Source organism: Camponotus floridanus, unplaced genomic scaffold (assembly GCF_003227725.1).
Source record: "Camponotus floridanus strain SB8 unplaced genomic scaffold, Cflo_v7.5 scaffold31, whole genome shotgun sequence".
NCBI lineage: Eukaryota > Metazoa > Arthropoda > Insecta > Hymenoptera > Formicidae > Camponotus > Camponotus floridanus.
In genome coordinates, this window is record NW_020229448.1 from 311,343 (window position 1) to 326,540 (window position 15,198).

Sequence of the window (15,198 nt, forward strand, 5' to 3'; positions counted from 1 at the left end):
CTAGATTTATTCTATATAGTGAAAGCACAACTTTCTCATAAAGTTTTTAAATTTAATTTTACTTATAAATTTATTTTACTTATAAATTTATAATATTATAATATTATAATATTATCGCAATAATTTTTTAATTTGTAATAAATCAACGTATTAATATTCGTCTCTTTAAGGAGACGAAACAGAAAAATTTCTGAAAATGTTCTAACGCATGGAACATATGAAACTTATTCATTCATCAATAAAATAATGTTCAATAATTATATTACTTAGTTATTTAAAATAAATGCTCAATAATTATATTATTTAGCTATTTAAGTAATTATAAAGTACTATCTCACACACATACACACACACACAATCTCTCTCTCTCTTTCTCTCTCCTAGTTTATTAAGATCTTTCTAGAACATTTTTCGTGGTCTGAAATTTTATGCTACTTTAGTCATTTGTTCATTCGATTTTGGTGGAAAGTAAATCGATCTGATCAACATCGATGTCACTGATGGTACTTGCTTCATACCATGCATTGTCTCATCTTTGGGATTATTGGAGGCGAAATCAGTGGCGACTTTCCGTGCTGTTAATGTTAGCATGCTTATTAAATCCATCTCTGTTCCGTATTCATCCAAAATTTTACATAAGCATTGGATATACCAAGTGCCTTCCACAGGATTCCTCCAAGTGTAAAAATCTTGAAATAAGAGAATTTTGAACGAATAAGAAAATATTTTGAGATCAATTTTGTGTTAAAAATTTTGCTGCTAATATTTATGTTAATTATAAAAATGTTTTATATTACAAATTTAGCCTTGTTTCTACTCTTTTCAGAAAAAATCACATTATTACAGAAAATTGTAATAAACTTTGCAATTTTAATATTTTAAATAAAATATATATTAAATATGTGTACATATATCTCTTAATCAATAACAGAAATAAAGACTTATAATAAAAATTAATATATTTAATAATTAAGACTTATATAAATTAATGTATTATGTTGTAATTAAATAAAAATTTTGTTTTTTGTATCAATTTAAAATTTATATACAAAAAGACTTAAAAAATATTATACTTAGAATTTCTAAAATAAATTCGGATTAGAAATCTATATTTTGGCTAATAAAAAAAAAGTTTTCATATATATATATATATATATATACAAACTAAACTGTATATCTGTGTATATCAGAAAAACTTACCTTGAACCGAACTATGAGCTATTAGAAAATCTGCATGCGTAGGAATCTTATAAGATGTTATGGTATCTGTTGCCTCCAATGGTGTCGAATTGCGTGGGGACAGTACTACACCGCTATCAACCTGATCACCTCTGCAAGCCTAAAAAAAGTCAGCAAGTATACAAGCTAAATAAAATTAAATTAAATAGGAAAACAAATTTGGAGTATATTGATAATTTAAAATAAAACATGTATATTGATAATTTAAAATAAAACATGTTTAAAAAAAATGCTTTACTTGAAAGAAGAACAATTTTGGTTTTCCTGCAAGTGTTGTACATTTATCGGCAGTAAATGGCTTCCAGATCTTCTCAGACTTGTAGGCGACGTCTTTCGCCCATATCAAATCGTTTTGCAGTCCATGAGTTAGCACGATAATGCAAAGGCAATCGTTATTTGTGTGGTCATATTGCCTCACTGTGTATATGTAAAATTAAACATTAAAATTATTTAGTAAATATGTATTTTATATTAATATATATGTATCATAATCAAATAGAATCAAAAGCCAAAAACAGTTAACAACATAAATAATTTACTCACGTTTCTCTATTTTGTTCATAACTTCTGTGTGACTTAAGTCATTTTCAATTTCAATATCGAATCCGAGTCTGCCAAAACTCTTTTTCAATCTCATCACGTCTGTTGTTGAACCTTGTCGTTTCTCAACCGAGTCAAATTCTTCATGATTGAAGATTATGCATTTGCCGCGATTTTTATGATTCATGTTATAGCGATCAGCATCTATCGGTACTGGCATAAAGATGGTAGATGTTGAAGGTTGTCTGAGAATAATAAAGAAAATAAAAGTTAATCAAATGAGAAAGTATATTAATTTGTGTTCGTGAATTTTACAAAATTTGTTTCTTTTACAATTAATATTAATATTAATAAATTTTAAATGCTAAGCAAGAATCACTCAAGTGATAATACTTGTCTGTCAGTGATATTAATGATATCAAATATTCATATATACGTATGTTTGTATATATGTAAAGTTTTTCAACAGTAATTTTAAATAAATATTTTCTCATACACTTATTCATATTTTTATTAAAATTCTTACATTTTTATAATTATTTTATCAAGATTTAAATTTTCTGTTCAACTCTATTTAATATATTTTTGTTTAATTATATTCTATATAATTTTTCTCCTAATATAATATGATTCTAAAGTTAATGAAATATCGGATTGGATTATTTCGTTTTAAAATTAACAATTGTCTTTATAAATGTAAATTAATAAATAATTTCTTCTTACTTATCAATCAAATAATCATCATCGACTATTTTTTGATCTGCGAAAATATTGGCGTCGATTGCATCTGATTTCTCTGCACGTATTTCGTACATTTCCGGTATCGCGATATCCAGTTTGTCCAAATTTTGCATTTGATCTTCTTCTGATGATGTCTGAAAAAATATAAACAGATTTTACAATAGAAAAAATACATTCTGCGATTTATAATTCAAATTACAGCTGAAAGATTGTAGAAAGAGACATAAGATTAATAGTTAATTTAATATGATTTTTATACAAAAAAAGTAGTTTCAAATTTATTAAAAGTTGTATGAAATTAAAACCTGTAATTTAAATTAAATCTAATATTATATTAATCTCGAGGATTGATTTAATTCGCAGCCTGATTAATATATACAAGAGTCAGAACATATTTGTATAATTTAATACATTTCTTATCTATTTTACCTTTTATTTCAGAAATTAAAAATATTATATACAATTACTAGTGCCTCGAATTTGTCTGGGTCATTGCAAAAGTTTTAATTATAAGTGTACGTACGTAATAGTCTGAAGTAGATAGAGATTGGCTTCGGAGTCGGCATGGAGCCGCAATGTCTGCATGATCTGCAAACAAATCTCTAATGCTTGAATCTATTACCGAATTGGATCTAATCATGCGTTTAGAAGATATATTAAATAACACAACATTTTCAATCAATGTCTCGTCTTCATTCATCTGAAAAATAAAATTACTTATTTATTTATTATAAAAAATAATAATATTAGACATGCTAAATAAAAATCAAGAAACTACTTAAAAAATAAAAGTTAAAAATATGAGTAATAAAAAAAAGAATATCAACTATATAGAAGAAGAAATATATATACATATAAAAGATATGTACAAAGGTAACATTATTAAAAAGACAACAAACTGATACATCCTTAAATATGCTGAACAGCAAAGAACTATATCAAATTAATCATTTGCTAAAAGCGGTTAATAAATTTAAATTTTTCATATAAAATCTACCAATTTCTCGCGTAAAGGAAATGATTTTGTCAAAAGGACAGAATAACATAAGAAAAGTATGAAGTTTATTAATAATTAAATAGTTAATATATAAAATAGTAAATTTAAAAAATATTTATATCCTTTATATGTATATTTAAATTATATTAGGAGTATATTTTATATTAATAATTATTATGATTAATACTGATTAAATCAATTTTTCTTATCTATTACATTAATGAAGCAATCTAAAAAGGTAGCAATCGCGATAATAAAAATGTGTCAATCAAGGCTATTGATATGCAACAAAGCCTTTATGACTATATTGAGAAAAATATTGCAGTATATTTAAGCTACTGAATTAGTCATCCCTCTTTAGATTAGAGAAAAAGATTATCGATAATAAAATGATCCACTTTTATCGATGACTTTGAATTATTATTTTTGATTTTTTTATTAACTTTAATGACGCTCTTTTAAAATTATATGGAAAGTTTCTTTTTGCGCATCATTTTTTAATGATAGATTTTTTGCTCGATTTGTTGATCAATTTCTTCTTAATACAAAGATCGAGAGAAAGTTTAAAAATAAATTTTACTATTATTGTTTTATTATTAGAAAGAAGATGATAATCGTGAATTGAATTTATATATACAAAATTCATATACATATTTTTATTATATTGATTTTCGAACATTTGATATAAATTTCTATATTCATTATAATTTCAATTATTTTTCAATATGTAAAGCTTATATGTAAAATTAAAATTGATTAAGAAAAATTACAAATAGTTCCGCGATTTATCTTTATTTTCATAAAAAGGAAGAGTTAAAAAATTTTGATATCAAAGACAACACGATGTTTTCTTACCTGTGACATCTCGACTTCGCTTTCGCTGTCGATCGTTAAGAACTCCATATCGTGAAGAAAAGCTGTATACCGAGATCACTGAAATTTGTCTTGATCAACAAAGATTCCACGAAGAGAAAAGACTATATTAAGTATGCAATATGTCTACGAAATAACTCCAAAGGGTTAATCTCGACTGATTCAATCCACTGCTAGATATCATCTATGCGATTATCGAATTCCCCTACTATAGGAAATCGACTTATCAGTTTTTATCACGTTTGATTTTGATTGTCTCCGTCACGCTGTCGTCAACGGCCAAACTGGGGAGAAATTGTTATCATTCGTCAAACCACAATACTTTGTTATATCGCAGGATGTTCGTGGCTTTGAACGCAGTCGAAAACCTTGTAAAGGTCATCGTTAACCGTAAGTTATTATCTATAGAGTTCTTCGCAGAATTTAGAACGGAATTCTTTATATTTATTATATTTATTATTATAATTATCTATTCTTACTCTTATTTATAATTTTATATATGTATCTAATATATATTCCTATTTGCGTTGTATTTTTTACATGCAACGTATAAAATTTTATATATATATATATATATATATATATATATATATAATATTTTATAAAAAAGTTATATAAAATTTTATATACAATAATATATAATAATATTATATTAAATAATTTATATAATTTTATATAAAATAGTTTTATATATAATAATATTTTTCTTTTTCTTAATTCGTAATTTATAAATTTATATTTATATAAAATATATTTATAATAATAATACATAGAAGAGATATATGAACGAAATGACAATTTAAACAGATTAACAAAGAAAAATATATATTTTAATATAAATCAGCATTGTTAGAAAAATAATCAATTTACAATTTATTCTCAATAATATTCTATTTTATAGTAAAAAGTGTTAATTTTGTCACGCGTTTGTTGCGACACTTTCCATCAAATTAACAGGCGCATTAAAAAATTTAAACTGATTGGATGTTCGAAGAGAAATTCGTAATTAATTAGATGCGCGCCTGCCGCTGCAAAAATGCATATTATTCGCTATAGTTTGTGCTTCCCGTGCTCCGTAAAACTATAGGAAAATCATATGATATATAAAGAAAACGCGCAATTGTGAAATTGCGAGTCAGCTGTTTGTCAAGCGCGATCCCAATCGTGAGACCAAGTATATGTATAAATGATCGTTTCAATATATATTTCTGATATATATATTTCTCCGTACTTTCCTAAATCATCCGGTGTATTCGGGTGCATTTTTTGAATTGTCATCGTAGTTATTTGCTATGCATATGCAACTGCAGGTAAGTTTGATGAAACGTCTATAAGGTTAATGCGTATAAATAAATGCGTATAAATTAATCTTATAAATTTTCATTATTTTGTTCTTTTAACGTTGATGACAGTTGATATACTTTTACCAAGTAATTGTTTCATAGACATTTTTATTTATTTTCATATAATTAAAGTAATTTAAAATTGTACTTTAATATTTGCTTTTCTTCCTATTTCTTTTGTAAGTTGTTTTACATAGAATATATCTATTTTTCAGTGGAATCAGAAGAATTTTTCAAGCTACTGATAAGATTTTGACAAAGCAACATGTCTATTGCAAATCAACATATAAGCAATTGTCTCGATACTAATGTATCACTTGGAATAGACGAAGCATGCTTTAATATCATTAATGAATATAATAAATCTATTACATTCTATTCCCACTCATCAGAATGCTATTTGGTATGTATCTACATATATTTGACAGACAAAATTTTTTATTAAAACTTTTGCACCAGTAGTTTTATTCTTTGTAATTGTAGTGCGATGGTGTCCCACAAGCTTTACCAGGAAATAAAAATACTCCATTAATTATATCTACAAAATATCCTCTACATATATTTTATAGGAATGTGCTTGATATTTGTCAGTAAGTAATAAGAGCATATACTTGCTAGAAAGTTTTATTTTTTATTAAAATATATGAAAGTATTATGTAATTTCCATATAATACAATTATATCACAATGTAATATTTGTATTTACAGCATCACGTACAATTTTAAAGAACATGGAAGTTATGGATGGAATATATCTGAAGAATATCTATGCTCAAAGATTTATACGATTCGTGAGCCAGTAAATAGTTACTTTCGTAAGTCAAAAGATTTTACATTTTCTTGTAATATTAATTTTGAAAATCGAGAAATTTTAAAAAGTTTTTTAAATCTATTCAACGTATGTTTTTTTTTGCAGCAATACTCGCAGCTTTCATAATATATGTTCTGTTAATGGTTTTATGCACAACTTTCAAATTTGTTATACGTGTGATAAAAGGAAAATTATCCCCAAATAATGTACATGATGTAAGCATTTATATATATTTATTATTTATATATATTTCTTTCATGCTGAATATTATACATTTCTAGGATTTGGATAGACTTCAAGAAGCAGAGACATCAAATCCAATTATTGGGACAAACAGATCTAGTACTAGAATTCGTTCAGTTGACACATTCCGAGGGTACGTCTTCTTTTCACATATAAAATGATGCATAATGCAACTCTATTTAATGTATTAAATATTTCTAAACATTTTTTTCAGAATTGCTATATTATTAATGATATTTGTCAATAATCGTGGTGGCGAGTATGTGTTTTTCAATCATAGTGCATGGAACGGTTTGACAGTGGCAGATTTAGTACTACCTTGGTAATACTTTATTTTATTGTATTTTATTGCGCCTATTACACATTCCATTTTACTGTCCTTATTCTTTAATATATATTGCGATTTCAGGTTTGCATGGATTATGGGATTATCGATTACTATATCGAAACGGTCCGAGCTTCGTGTATCGAATTCACGAACAAAAATTATTTTGCGTTGCTTGCAGCGCGCGTTTATCCTCATACTCCTCGGACTGATGTTAAACTCCATTCGTTCAAATTCGCTGCAGAATCTTCGTTTTCCGGGTGTTCTTCAATTGTTGGCTGTATCATATTTCGTATGCGCCACAATCGAGACTATATTTATGAGGATGCATTCTCAGGTTCAGATCAATTTTTTTCCATCAATAACATTACACACATCTGCTAAAGCACTAATCTGCGATAATATACGTTTAGGACGATTTGTTACAGTTTGGTCGATTCACATTTTTACGAGATATTCTAAACAATTGGGCGCAATGGTTAATCATTTTGGCAATCGTAGTGACGCATACTCTAATTACGTTTCTTCTGCCTGTTCCAAACTGTCCAACAGGATATTTGGGGCCTGGTGGTTATTCTCATTTTGGAAACTTCCCAAACTGTACTGGAGGCGCAGCTGGTTATATAGATAGACTTGTCTTTGGAAGTCATATGTATAACAAAACAAAAAATCCCGTGTATGGTACCATCTTACCTCACGATCCCGAAGGTATATTGTATAAAAAAATTTTTAAAAACATTTTTTTTAACACTAATTTCAATAAATTAAACAATTTTTCGTGTTAATAAGTTAAATTTATAACTATCATATTGTACAATATAGGTATAATGAATACTGTGTCTATAATACTTGTTGTATACTTGGGTGTCCATGCTGGAAAGATCTTATTACTCTACTATCAATGCAATGCTAGAGTAGTACGCTGGCTATTATGGTCAGGTGTTACGGTAAATTTTTTATTTAATAAAACAATCTAAAAGAATAATATATAATTTATATAATCATGTATAGCAATAATTGATATTTATAATTTATACACAGGGTATTATTGCTGGATTATTATGTAATTTTGACAAAGAAGGAGGAGTGATACCAGTCAGTAAAAAAATGATGTCACTTTCATTTGTTTTGACTGTATCTTGTTTCGCATTTTTACTATTTACAATCTTACATTTCTTTGTCGATTATAAACAATACTGGAGCGGGGCACCATTTATTTATGCAGGTTTGTGACATTATTCGATATAATTGCTTCTGTTTTGTTCCAATGCTCAAATATTCATCATAGCTTTTTTCCAAATGTGTAATTAAGATACTTCACGTTTTGTTTTGTATTTTTTATAGGTTTGAATCCGGTTACTCTTTATATTGGTCATACCATTACCATGGGATTATTTCCATGGGCTTGGAAATTGCTGCATCCTACACATTGGTCAGTTCTTGCTATGAATTTATGGACTACAACATTGTGGAGTATTATTGCATACTGGCTTTATTGGAAGGATATTATCATATCTATTTAAGTTTATAAAAAATGTTATTAAATATTTACAAAGCAACATCCATGAAGAAATAAGTAAGTTTGAGGATTGTTACACTCAATATAGATATATATGCTTATAGAATTATATGAATAATGAAGTTATGTGATAAAAAAAAGTGACAAAAGAGAAGATAATTATATTATATAGATCATCATTAATCATTGCTCATTAACAAACTTTGTAAAATAATTTTTTAAGTATTATTGTGTATTAATTTTCTGAATAAAAGTATTTTATAAACTTTATTAAACTCTTTTATATTTCCAATATTAATTTTCATACACAATTAAGTTAAATATATAAATTTTAAATTATACAATATAAGTAATATGAGACAAATAATACAATAAATAATTTATGCGATATATTATTGATATAGAAAGAAACATTTTATTTATACATTTCTATCTTTTGGATCTTTATAGGGCAAGCCTAGGATTTCAAAGATATCTTCTTCGCATGTAATTTTTTCAGGTTCTCCTGGACAACCTAAAAATATAATCTTTATTATATACTATTATGAAATTTTTTGAATCATGCTTTTACATATTACTCTTTTCAAATTTACCTTCAATTGTGAGAGGTTTAAGCGCATATTCATTCAAAGTATATTTTTTCTCTAATGCATGTGCTCTCATATTTTTGTTGAATAAATCACTCCCTGTGAAATACAGTATGGCACAATAATATTGATCATAAAATGTTAGTCGTATATCCAATCTTCTAAAGGGCTTATGTTTACTTTTCCGTAATTGACAAACTCCCTACAAAAAAATATAATTCAATATCTAAAAGTTTATTTTAAAACTTATTTCATTACCATGAATTTAGTAGATCCAAGAGATATTGTATCTGTAATCAATTTTTTCTCTTCGAGACATTCAACAATTGTTTTCAGTGATATATTTTTCTTTTTTGCATCTTTTGTTTTTGATGTATAATCAGGATGTGTTATGAGAACATCAATATCTCCACTTTCCTCTTTGCCTCGTCTATAACTTCCGCAAATAGTAACAAGATAATCATGACTTATTTCCTTCATAGCATCTCTTAGTATACCCTCTATCTGTATAATTTCTGCTCTAGGTATTTTCTTCTCAAAGTCATCAAAATATCTAAGAGAACATATCATATCAGTTCGAAGGTCTTTAATGTGAAAATTTATTTATTAAATTAGTCTCATACTTTAATCCCAGCTTCTGATGATGTGTCAGCATATTTTGATGTTTTTTAAGGTCTTCCAATGTTTTGATGCCAGCATCTACTAATTCTTTGGCCTTGGCAGGACCTATGCCTGATACACGAGCCAATAAACTAATAGCAATATTATTTTCATCTTTTCTAATCTGAGAAAAGAATATAATGTAAAAATTTGTGCAAATTTTTATCTATATTAATGAGACAATAAAAATCTAAAAATGATTCAAGTACATCTTCTAGTTTTTGCAACTTTCCAGTTTGAAGAAATTCATCTATCTTCTTTGCAATTTTTATTCCTATACCAGGTAATTTCTTTGCTTCTTCTCCACTTTTAACTCTCTCTGGTAAAGCGCTTAATGTCCCAGCTGCTTTACGATATGCATTGTACTTATAAATATTCTTACTGACATTACGTTCAAAATCTGCTAGTTCTGCAAATATATGTTTGTATCTAATGACATATTCTTAAAGTATAAAATGTAAGTAAAATTACATTTTTTTAAATTAAGTTAATTTTACGCAATACGCAATTCCAGAAAAGAATATACTTACCCAACAAAAAATCACACAGATCTTGATTAGGATTATTTGCGTTATTCGTGGCTTTTCTCTTACCCATTATATAGGAGATGCGAAGCAAATTTTGAAAAAATAATCGATTCAGTTTGTCACTTTTTAATTTCATAAAATTTCGTTATTATGCCGGAGAGACTTCAATGTTTATTTTGAAAATGGAAAAATAGTCAACTCTTGTAAAATCTCTCGCAAAATAATTAGATAGATGGCGTGAGTATATATTTGTCAAATTCGTTGCACCAATCACTTTAAATATCTCACATGGGCGCTAAATACAATACGTATGTAACATAAATATATAAAACTTCTTTTGATTAAAATATTATTAAATATAAAATATTTATAAATATAAATAAATATATATTGCATATATATATATATATATATATATATATTATATATATATATATATATATCGTCAATATATATATATATATATATATATATATATATATATATTGACGAGTATATAATTTGTTGGATTTCTCCTTAAAATTTAACATATCTCTCATATATACATATATATATATATATATATATATATAATATAAAAAAAATTTTATATATAAAGCAATTTACATAACGACAGATTTATTCCAACATTTAACATTTATTTCAGGCAAAGATGTATATAGATTCGCTGAGAAATATAAATTGATCTACCGCTAAAACAAACTCTGTTCAACAATTTTTTTCTTATATTTCTAAATCTTACAACATGTATATATGATGCGATAAAATCTCTTATCTCTTCAACTAAAAGAAAGTACAATCGACGGATTTCTTTTATTATTTTCTTGGCATACTGAAATTTGAACAAATATTTTTTTTACATCACTCAGTATGGGAGAAATTATTTGGTTAAATGATAGTGGCAAAAGTCTTGTTGAAGTTTGGCATTGCATTTAGAAGAAACTTCATAACAAAACATGAAGGTATTCTACGAAAAATATCACTATACACACACATATATATATATATATACTTTTTAGTATCCTGGAGTATTTTTAAAGTTTAACGAAACATATAGCCACTTAAGGATGTTTAAATCAGAATAAATGTACATTTTAATTGTATTATAAGAAATAATTTAATACTTGTAATTTCTTATAATAAATCTAAGAAATTGTTCAAATTATTTAAATTTATATACACTCAAAAGAGAGGAGCGTATTGATACATCCCTAAAACTGGCACTGTTGATGAATAGAGTATTATAAGTTTGGCATTATACCATATTGTTCAGTTGCATGACAAATGAACAATGATTAAGATAGATATAAAGATGGATACTCTCGACATAAGTACTTTAAAAAAGTTTTTAGGAAAGAAAATTTCTTAAAAGTACTTTGCTTCAGAAACTTAAGAGAAAATAAAAATATTGAAAATATAAATCTAATAAAAATAAATTTGATTTGATTGCAATCATCATAATCTAATTTTTTACTCATTTTGAAATAACAACTAATAAAAAATCATTATATATAGCTTCATTTTACTCGAAACTTAATGCAGACAGTATAAAGAAACCATATTTTCTGGACGGATCTTTGTCTCTAATTTACGCCAAGTTAATTCACTATTTAAGTATGTTATAAGTACTTTTGATTGTACGCTACTCTATACGGAAGGTATACGACTGTAAGTTGCATAGCTTTTCGCACAGCAGCCTGAGACGAAAGAACAAGTGGCAAGTACAATGACCAGTATAACAATAAATATATAAGCACATAGCTGTGGAAACCTGCCTGGTAACCATAAAATCGTGAACTCGACGGTCTTTTCTTGCGTATCTGCAATACATACATATACATGTAATTACCCATTGACATCCTAAAAAATTTAATTCTATACCTATATAAGCAAGTCCATAACCCATATGCGGTGTACCCATTCTATAAGAACAAGTCGGTATTTGTACTTCATGAATATCCCCTACATCCATTCTCAATTGATATAGAGGCGTTTCGTATGGTGGAAGAATCCAAATCTCACTCAACTGATCTGTCGCCGTGTCTAAACTTACATGCATCGCTTTATGCTCGTGCGCGGTAAAAATCACTTGTGGTGATAACTCTTTGATTACCTATAACAAATAGCAATGTGGTCTAAATAATTGGAAAATAAATATAATATATATATAAATATATATATATATATATATATATATATATATATATAGGCATATAAATTTTTTTTCTTCTTAATGTGGATTATATATACATTTTGTACAAAGCTGCCAGGCATAAATAATAGAGGCATATGACTGAGAATAACATTGGTCGTATTCCTTTCTGCGTAATCATTAAGAAATGCATCCTTTGGCGCGTCTGGCATTGTACGTGTTAATCTATTTATCTATAATAAAATACATACACATATTTATTCTTTAAATATGTAGAGATATACATGGGTAAAAGTTGAAGGTTTATACCTTGAAAAAGGTAACAGTTTTATAAACTAATGTATCTGGTTGAGTATATGCAAAATTGAATCTTTTATGGATGTTAGGAGATACAAGATCATCCTCACCTCCAATGTCATTATCACCTGGCAAATAAATTTTCTGAAAAAATAAAATAAACTTTATTAATAAATAAAACAAATTTTTTGTGAAGAGAATAGATATATGAGAATGGATATATTATATAATTAAAATACATACCATTGTGTCTTCTGGCATTGAAAATATTGAATCCCATCTTCTTTTATATCTTTCAAAATCTTCCGCATTAGCTATATGACCTTCATCCATAAGATCACCAAGAAAGGCAATAACATGTGGTTGAGAATATTTTACTGCTCTCGAGAAAGTCTTTTCCAAGTACCTGAAAATACAATAAAAGTTTTAGAACAAAACCGAGATCAATGAAGCAGAATCATACCTATCGCTATCCCATCTTGCTACCCATGAGCCAAAATAATTCTCATACTTTTCCCCGAGTATTTGTGGATCTGCGACGAGAAGGACCTTGACACATTCGGAACACTCGCGCATAGCCCACTTGAATTTTTGAACTTCGTATACAAGAAATTCATTGTAAAATATTGTCACAAGAATGATGAATCCAATGGATATTATTCTATGTTTCAACCTGTTTGAGATAATTTATTAACATTTTTTAGTTATTTCTTTTGTAATATATTATATTAGAAGATAATTCTGTAATTTTTTTCAGAAATTTGTTGAAGACAATTATTATACTAATTTTATCACAGATGTGCATTTATTGGCAAAATTCTCTATTAACTCGATATATAGATCATTTATTGTATCTATATTCTATTTTATCAGTTCAATATTAGATATATAATTATTAATATATTTTAATTATTATATTTTTCATAATTATCAATAATTTATTGCAATTTATATTGTTGTCTTTTATTTTATTTTATATTTATTTTCAGTCAAAAATTGATTAGCTACAATCTATAGATTAGTAAATATTATTTATAAACTAACATTTTCTTTTGTATATCATGATACTTAAAAATGACTTTTAACTCAGTGTCGACAATAACATGTTTTTATAACATAGTTATTGATATTTAAATTAAGTGATTACCTATTTCGACGTAACATCTCTATGATTTGATTGACAGCATTATACGATGTTGTATATAAAATTAATCCTCAATTCATTCATTAGCATATTACCGGCAATATTATCCGATTCATTAGCATTTGAATCGTTGGCACAGTGCGATTTTTTTTAAGTAACTTTAACCTGACATAGACAATTGTAAATTTATGCACGAGATATAATGCAATATTCTTTTTCTTTTTTTTTTCAAGAAGAGAGTGTGTTGCAATTCCAGAAAGTTATCTAACACATTGTGATTGCACAATCATTGATTTCAAGAATTGTTTAATCCTTCTTGTTTTTGCAGCAAAATTACACCTCTTTCGACCAATTCCATACTTAGGTTGGTCTAGTTCTTATCCTCTACTTAGTTTATTTTTTTTAGGTTAACTTTCATTCGCCAAGAGGCGATTACAAGATACGCCCGATAAACTTTGGAAACACATGATTCCCTCTCTATTCACTATCTTATCATTATTGATCCCTGAGATCTATGAAAGCAAACTTACACATCTGATTCGTATATCAATAAAATAATTAAAAACGAAAAACATAAATAAAGAAAAAATCTGTCATAACTATATTTAAAACAATCTATATATATCATATTACATATATTATATATATATATATATATATATATATATATATATATATGTTTATCGAATTCTATTAAAATTCAATTCAATAAGAATAGATAAATACAATCATGAATACGATCATGAACAATTATAAACAGATGCTTCTCCCTGTTTACTCTGTTACAGATGTGCGTCTCAGGTGCATCTGGTCTGCATGACGTGATCCAAAGTGACGGTGTCGCAATAATGCTTTTCAATTATCCCTTCTATTGGTAATCACAAATTCTATCAAAATCTTCGAATTTATTTTTTACCTTAATATTATATGTATATATAATTTATACTAAACACAATATTATATTCAATATCGACGGCAGCAGGGTTATTTAATCAATTCACATATTCGAAGAAGAATATATTTTACTTTACATGTCAGAAAACATAAATACAAATTTTTTTATTTCGCGCGGCTAAATATCTGTTGCGTGTTGCAATAAAATGATACCGACCATCAATCACGTGAATATCGTCGATATCCAAAAACATGTCGAGGCGGCCCGACTGGAACCCCCGTAACCTCACAGATGTCGGCCCTGACC

General features: G+C 26.9%; 4 protein-coding genes across 6 annotated transcripts; 1 reads left to right on the top strand and 3 right to left on the bottom strand.

Annotated features, from left to right (window-relative positions):
* Window positions 1-341: 341 nt before the first annotated feature.
* LOC105252365 (caspase-1) lies at window positions 342-4,596 on the bottom strand. The gene is made up of 7 exons (XM_011259704.3): window positions 4,373-4,596; window positions 3,044-3,220; window positions 2,503-2,654; window positions 1,783-2,024; window positions 1,478-1,656; window positions 1,201-1,339; window positions 342-689 (listed from the first exon to the last, which is right to left on the bottom strand). Exons 1-7 carry the CDS (start codon window positions 4,418-4,420, stop codon window positions 427-429), a joined length of 1,200 nt encoding a protein of 399 aa, XP_011258006.1. The 5' UTR covers window positions 4,421-4,596; the 3' UTR covers window positions 342-426.
* Window positions 4,597-4,667: 71 nt separating this feature from the next.
* Window positions 4,668-8,759, top strand: LOC105252366 (heparan-alpha-glucosaminide N-acetyltransferase). Of its 3 annotated transcripts, none has more exons than XM_011259706.3 (12): window positions 4,668-4,780; window positions 5,949-6,136; window positions 6,217-6,323; window positions 6,441-6,547; window positions 6,649-6,758; window positions 6,825-6,919; window positions 7,001-7,108; window positions 7,196-7,448; window positions 7,525-7,819; window positions 7,934-8,058; window positions 8,153-8,336; window positions 8,456-8,759. In XM_011259706.3, exons 2-12 carry the CDS (start codon window positions 5,999-6,001, stop codon window positions 8,632-8,634), a joined length of 1,701 nt encoding a protein of 566 aa, XP_011258008.1. In that variant the 5' UTR covers window positions 4,668-4,780; window positions 5,949-5,998; the 3' UTR covers window positions 8,635-8,759. The 3 variants fall into 3 exon arrangements, with proteins under 3 accessions (XP_011258008.1, XP_011258007.1, XP_011258009.1); XM_011259705.3 differs by lacking the exon at window positions 4,668-4,780 and adding an exon at window positions 5,488-5,700; XM_011259707.3 differs by lacking the exon at window positions 4,668-4,780 and adding an exon at window positions 5,488-5,700 and having other exon boundaries at window positions 7,540-7,819.
* Window positions 8,760-9,014: 255 nt separating this feature from the next.
* LOC105252367 (DNA polymerase beta) lies at window positions 9,015-10,585 on the bottom strand. The gene is made up of 6 exons (XM_011259708.3): window positions 10,408-10,585; window positions 10,087-10,286; window positions 9,841-10,001; window positions 9,476-9,770; window positions 9,224-9,419; window positions 9,015-9,144 (listed from the first exon to the last, which is right to left on the bottom strand). The coding sequence occupies exons 1-6, from the start codon at window positions 10,538-10,540 to the stop codon at window positions 9,050-9,052; spliced, it is 1,080 nt and encodes a 359-aa protein (XP_011258010.1). The 5' UTR covers window positions 10,541-10,585; the 3' UTR covers window positions 9,015-9,049.
* A 436-nt stretch (window positions 10,586-11,021) lies between these two features.
* Window positions 11,022-14,567, bottom strand: LOC105252368. Its single transcript, XM_011259709.3, has 7 exons — window positions 14,001-14,567; window positions 13,317-13,526; window positions 13,097-13,259; window positions 12,866-12,997; window positions 12,655-12,789; window positions 12,286-12,517; window positions 11,022-12,224 (listed from the first exon to the last, which is right to left on the bottom strand). Exons 1-7 carry the CDS (start codon window positions 14,015-14,017, stop codon window positions 12,052-12,054), a joined length of 1,062 nt encoding a protein of 353 aa, XP_011258011.1. The 5' UTR covers window positions 14,018-14,567; the 3' UTR covers window positions 11,022-12,051.
* Between the last annotated feature and the right edge of the window lie 631 nt (window positions 14,568-15,198).

Excerpts from the sequence above, each read along its gene's own strand:
- LOC105252365 (XM_011259704.3), bottom strand. The coding sequence starts at position 4,420 with ATGGAGTTCTTAACGATCGACAGCGAAAGCGAAGTCGAGATGTCACAG. Across the intron at positions 2,655-3,043 it reads TATCTACTTCAGACTATTAC|ACATCATCAGAAGAAGATCA; the intron begins GTACGTACACTT and ends ATATTTTTTCAG. Across the intron at positions 1,340-1,477 it reads CAAAATTGTTCTTCTTTCAA|GCTTGCAGAGGTGATCAGGT; the intron begins GTAAAGCATTTT and ends GACTTTTTTTAG.
- LOC105252366 (XM_011259706.3), top strand. The coding sequence starts at position 5,999 with ATGTCTATTGCAAATCAACATATAAGCAATTGTCTCGATACTAATGTA. Across the intron at positions 7,449-7,524 it reads TTATGAGGATGCATTCTCAG|GACGATTTGTTACAGTTTGG; the intron begins GTTCAGATCAAT and ends ATATACGTTTAG. Across the intron at positions 8,059-8,152 it reads TATTATGGTCAGGTGTTACG|GGTATTATTGCTGGATTATT; the intron begins GTAAATTTTTTA and ends ATTTATACACAG.
- LOC105252367 (XM_011259708.3), bottom strand. The coding sequence starts at position 10,540 with ATGAAATTAAAAAGTGACAAACTGAATCGATTATTTTTTCAAAATTTG. Across the intron at positions 10,002-10,086 it reads AGTTGCAAAAACTAGAAGAT|ATTAGAAAAGATGAAAATAA; the intron begins GTACTTGAATCA and ends TTCTTTTCTCAG. Across the intron at positions 9,420-9,475 it reads TTGGATCTACTAAATTCATG|GGAGTTTGTCAATTACGGAA; the intron begins GTAATGAAATAA and ends ATTTTTTTGTAG.
- LOC105252368 (XM_011259709.3), bottom strand. Across the intron at positions 12,998-13,096 it reads CAATGCCAGAAGACACAATG|AAAATTTATTTGCCAGGTGA; the intron begins GTATGTATTTTA and ends TTATTTTTTCAG. Across the intron at positions 12,790-12,865 it reads AAACTGTTACCTTTTTCAAG|ATAAATAGATTAACACGTAC; the intron begins GTATAAACCTTC and ends ATTTTATTATAG.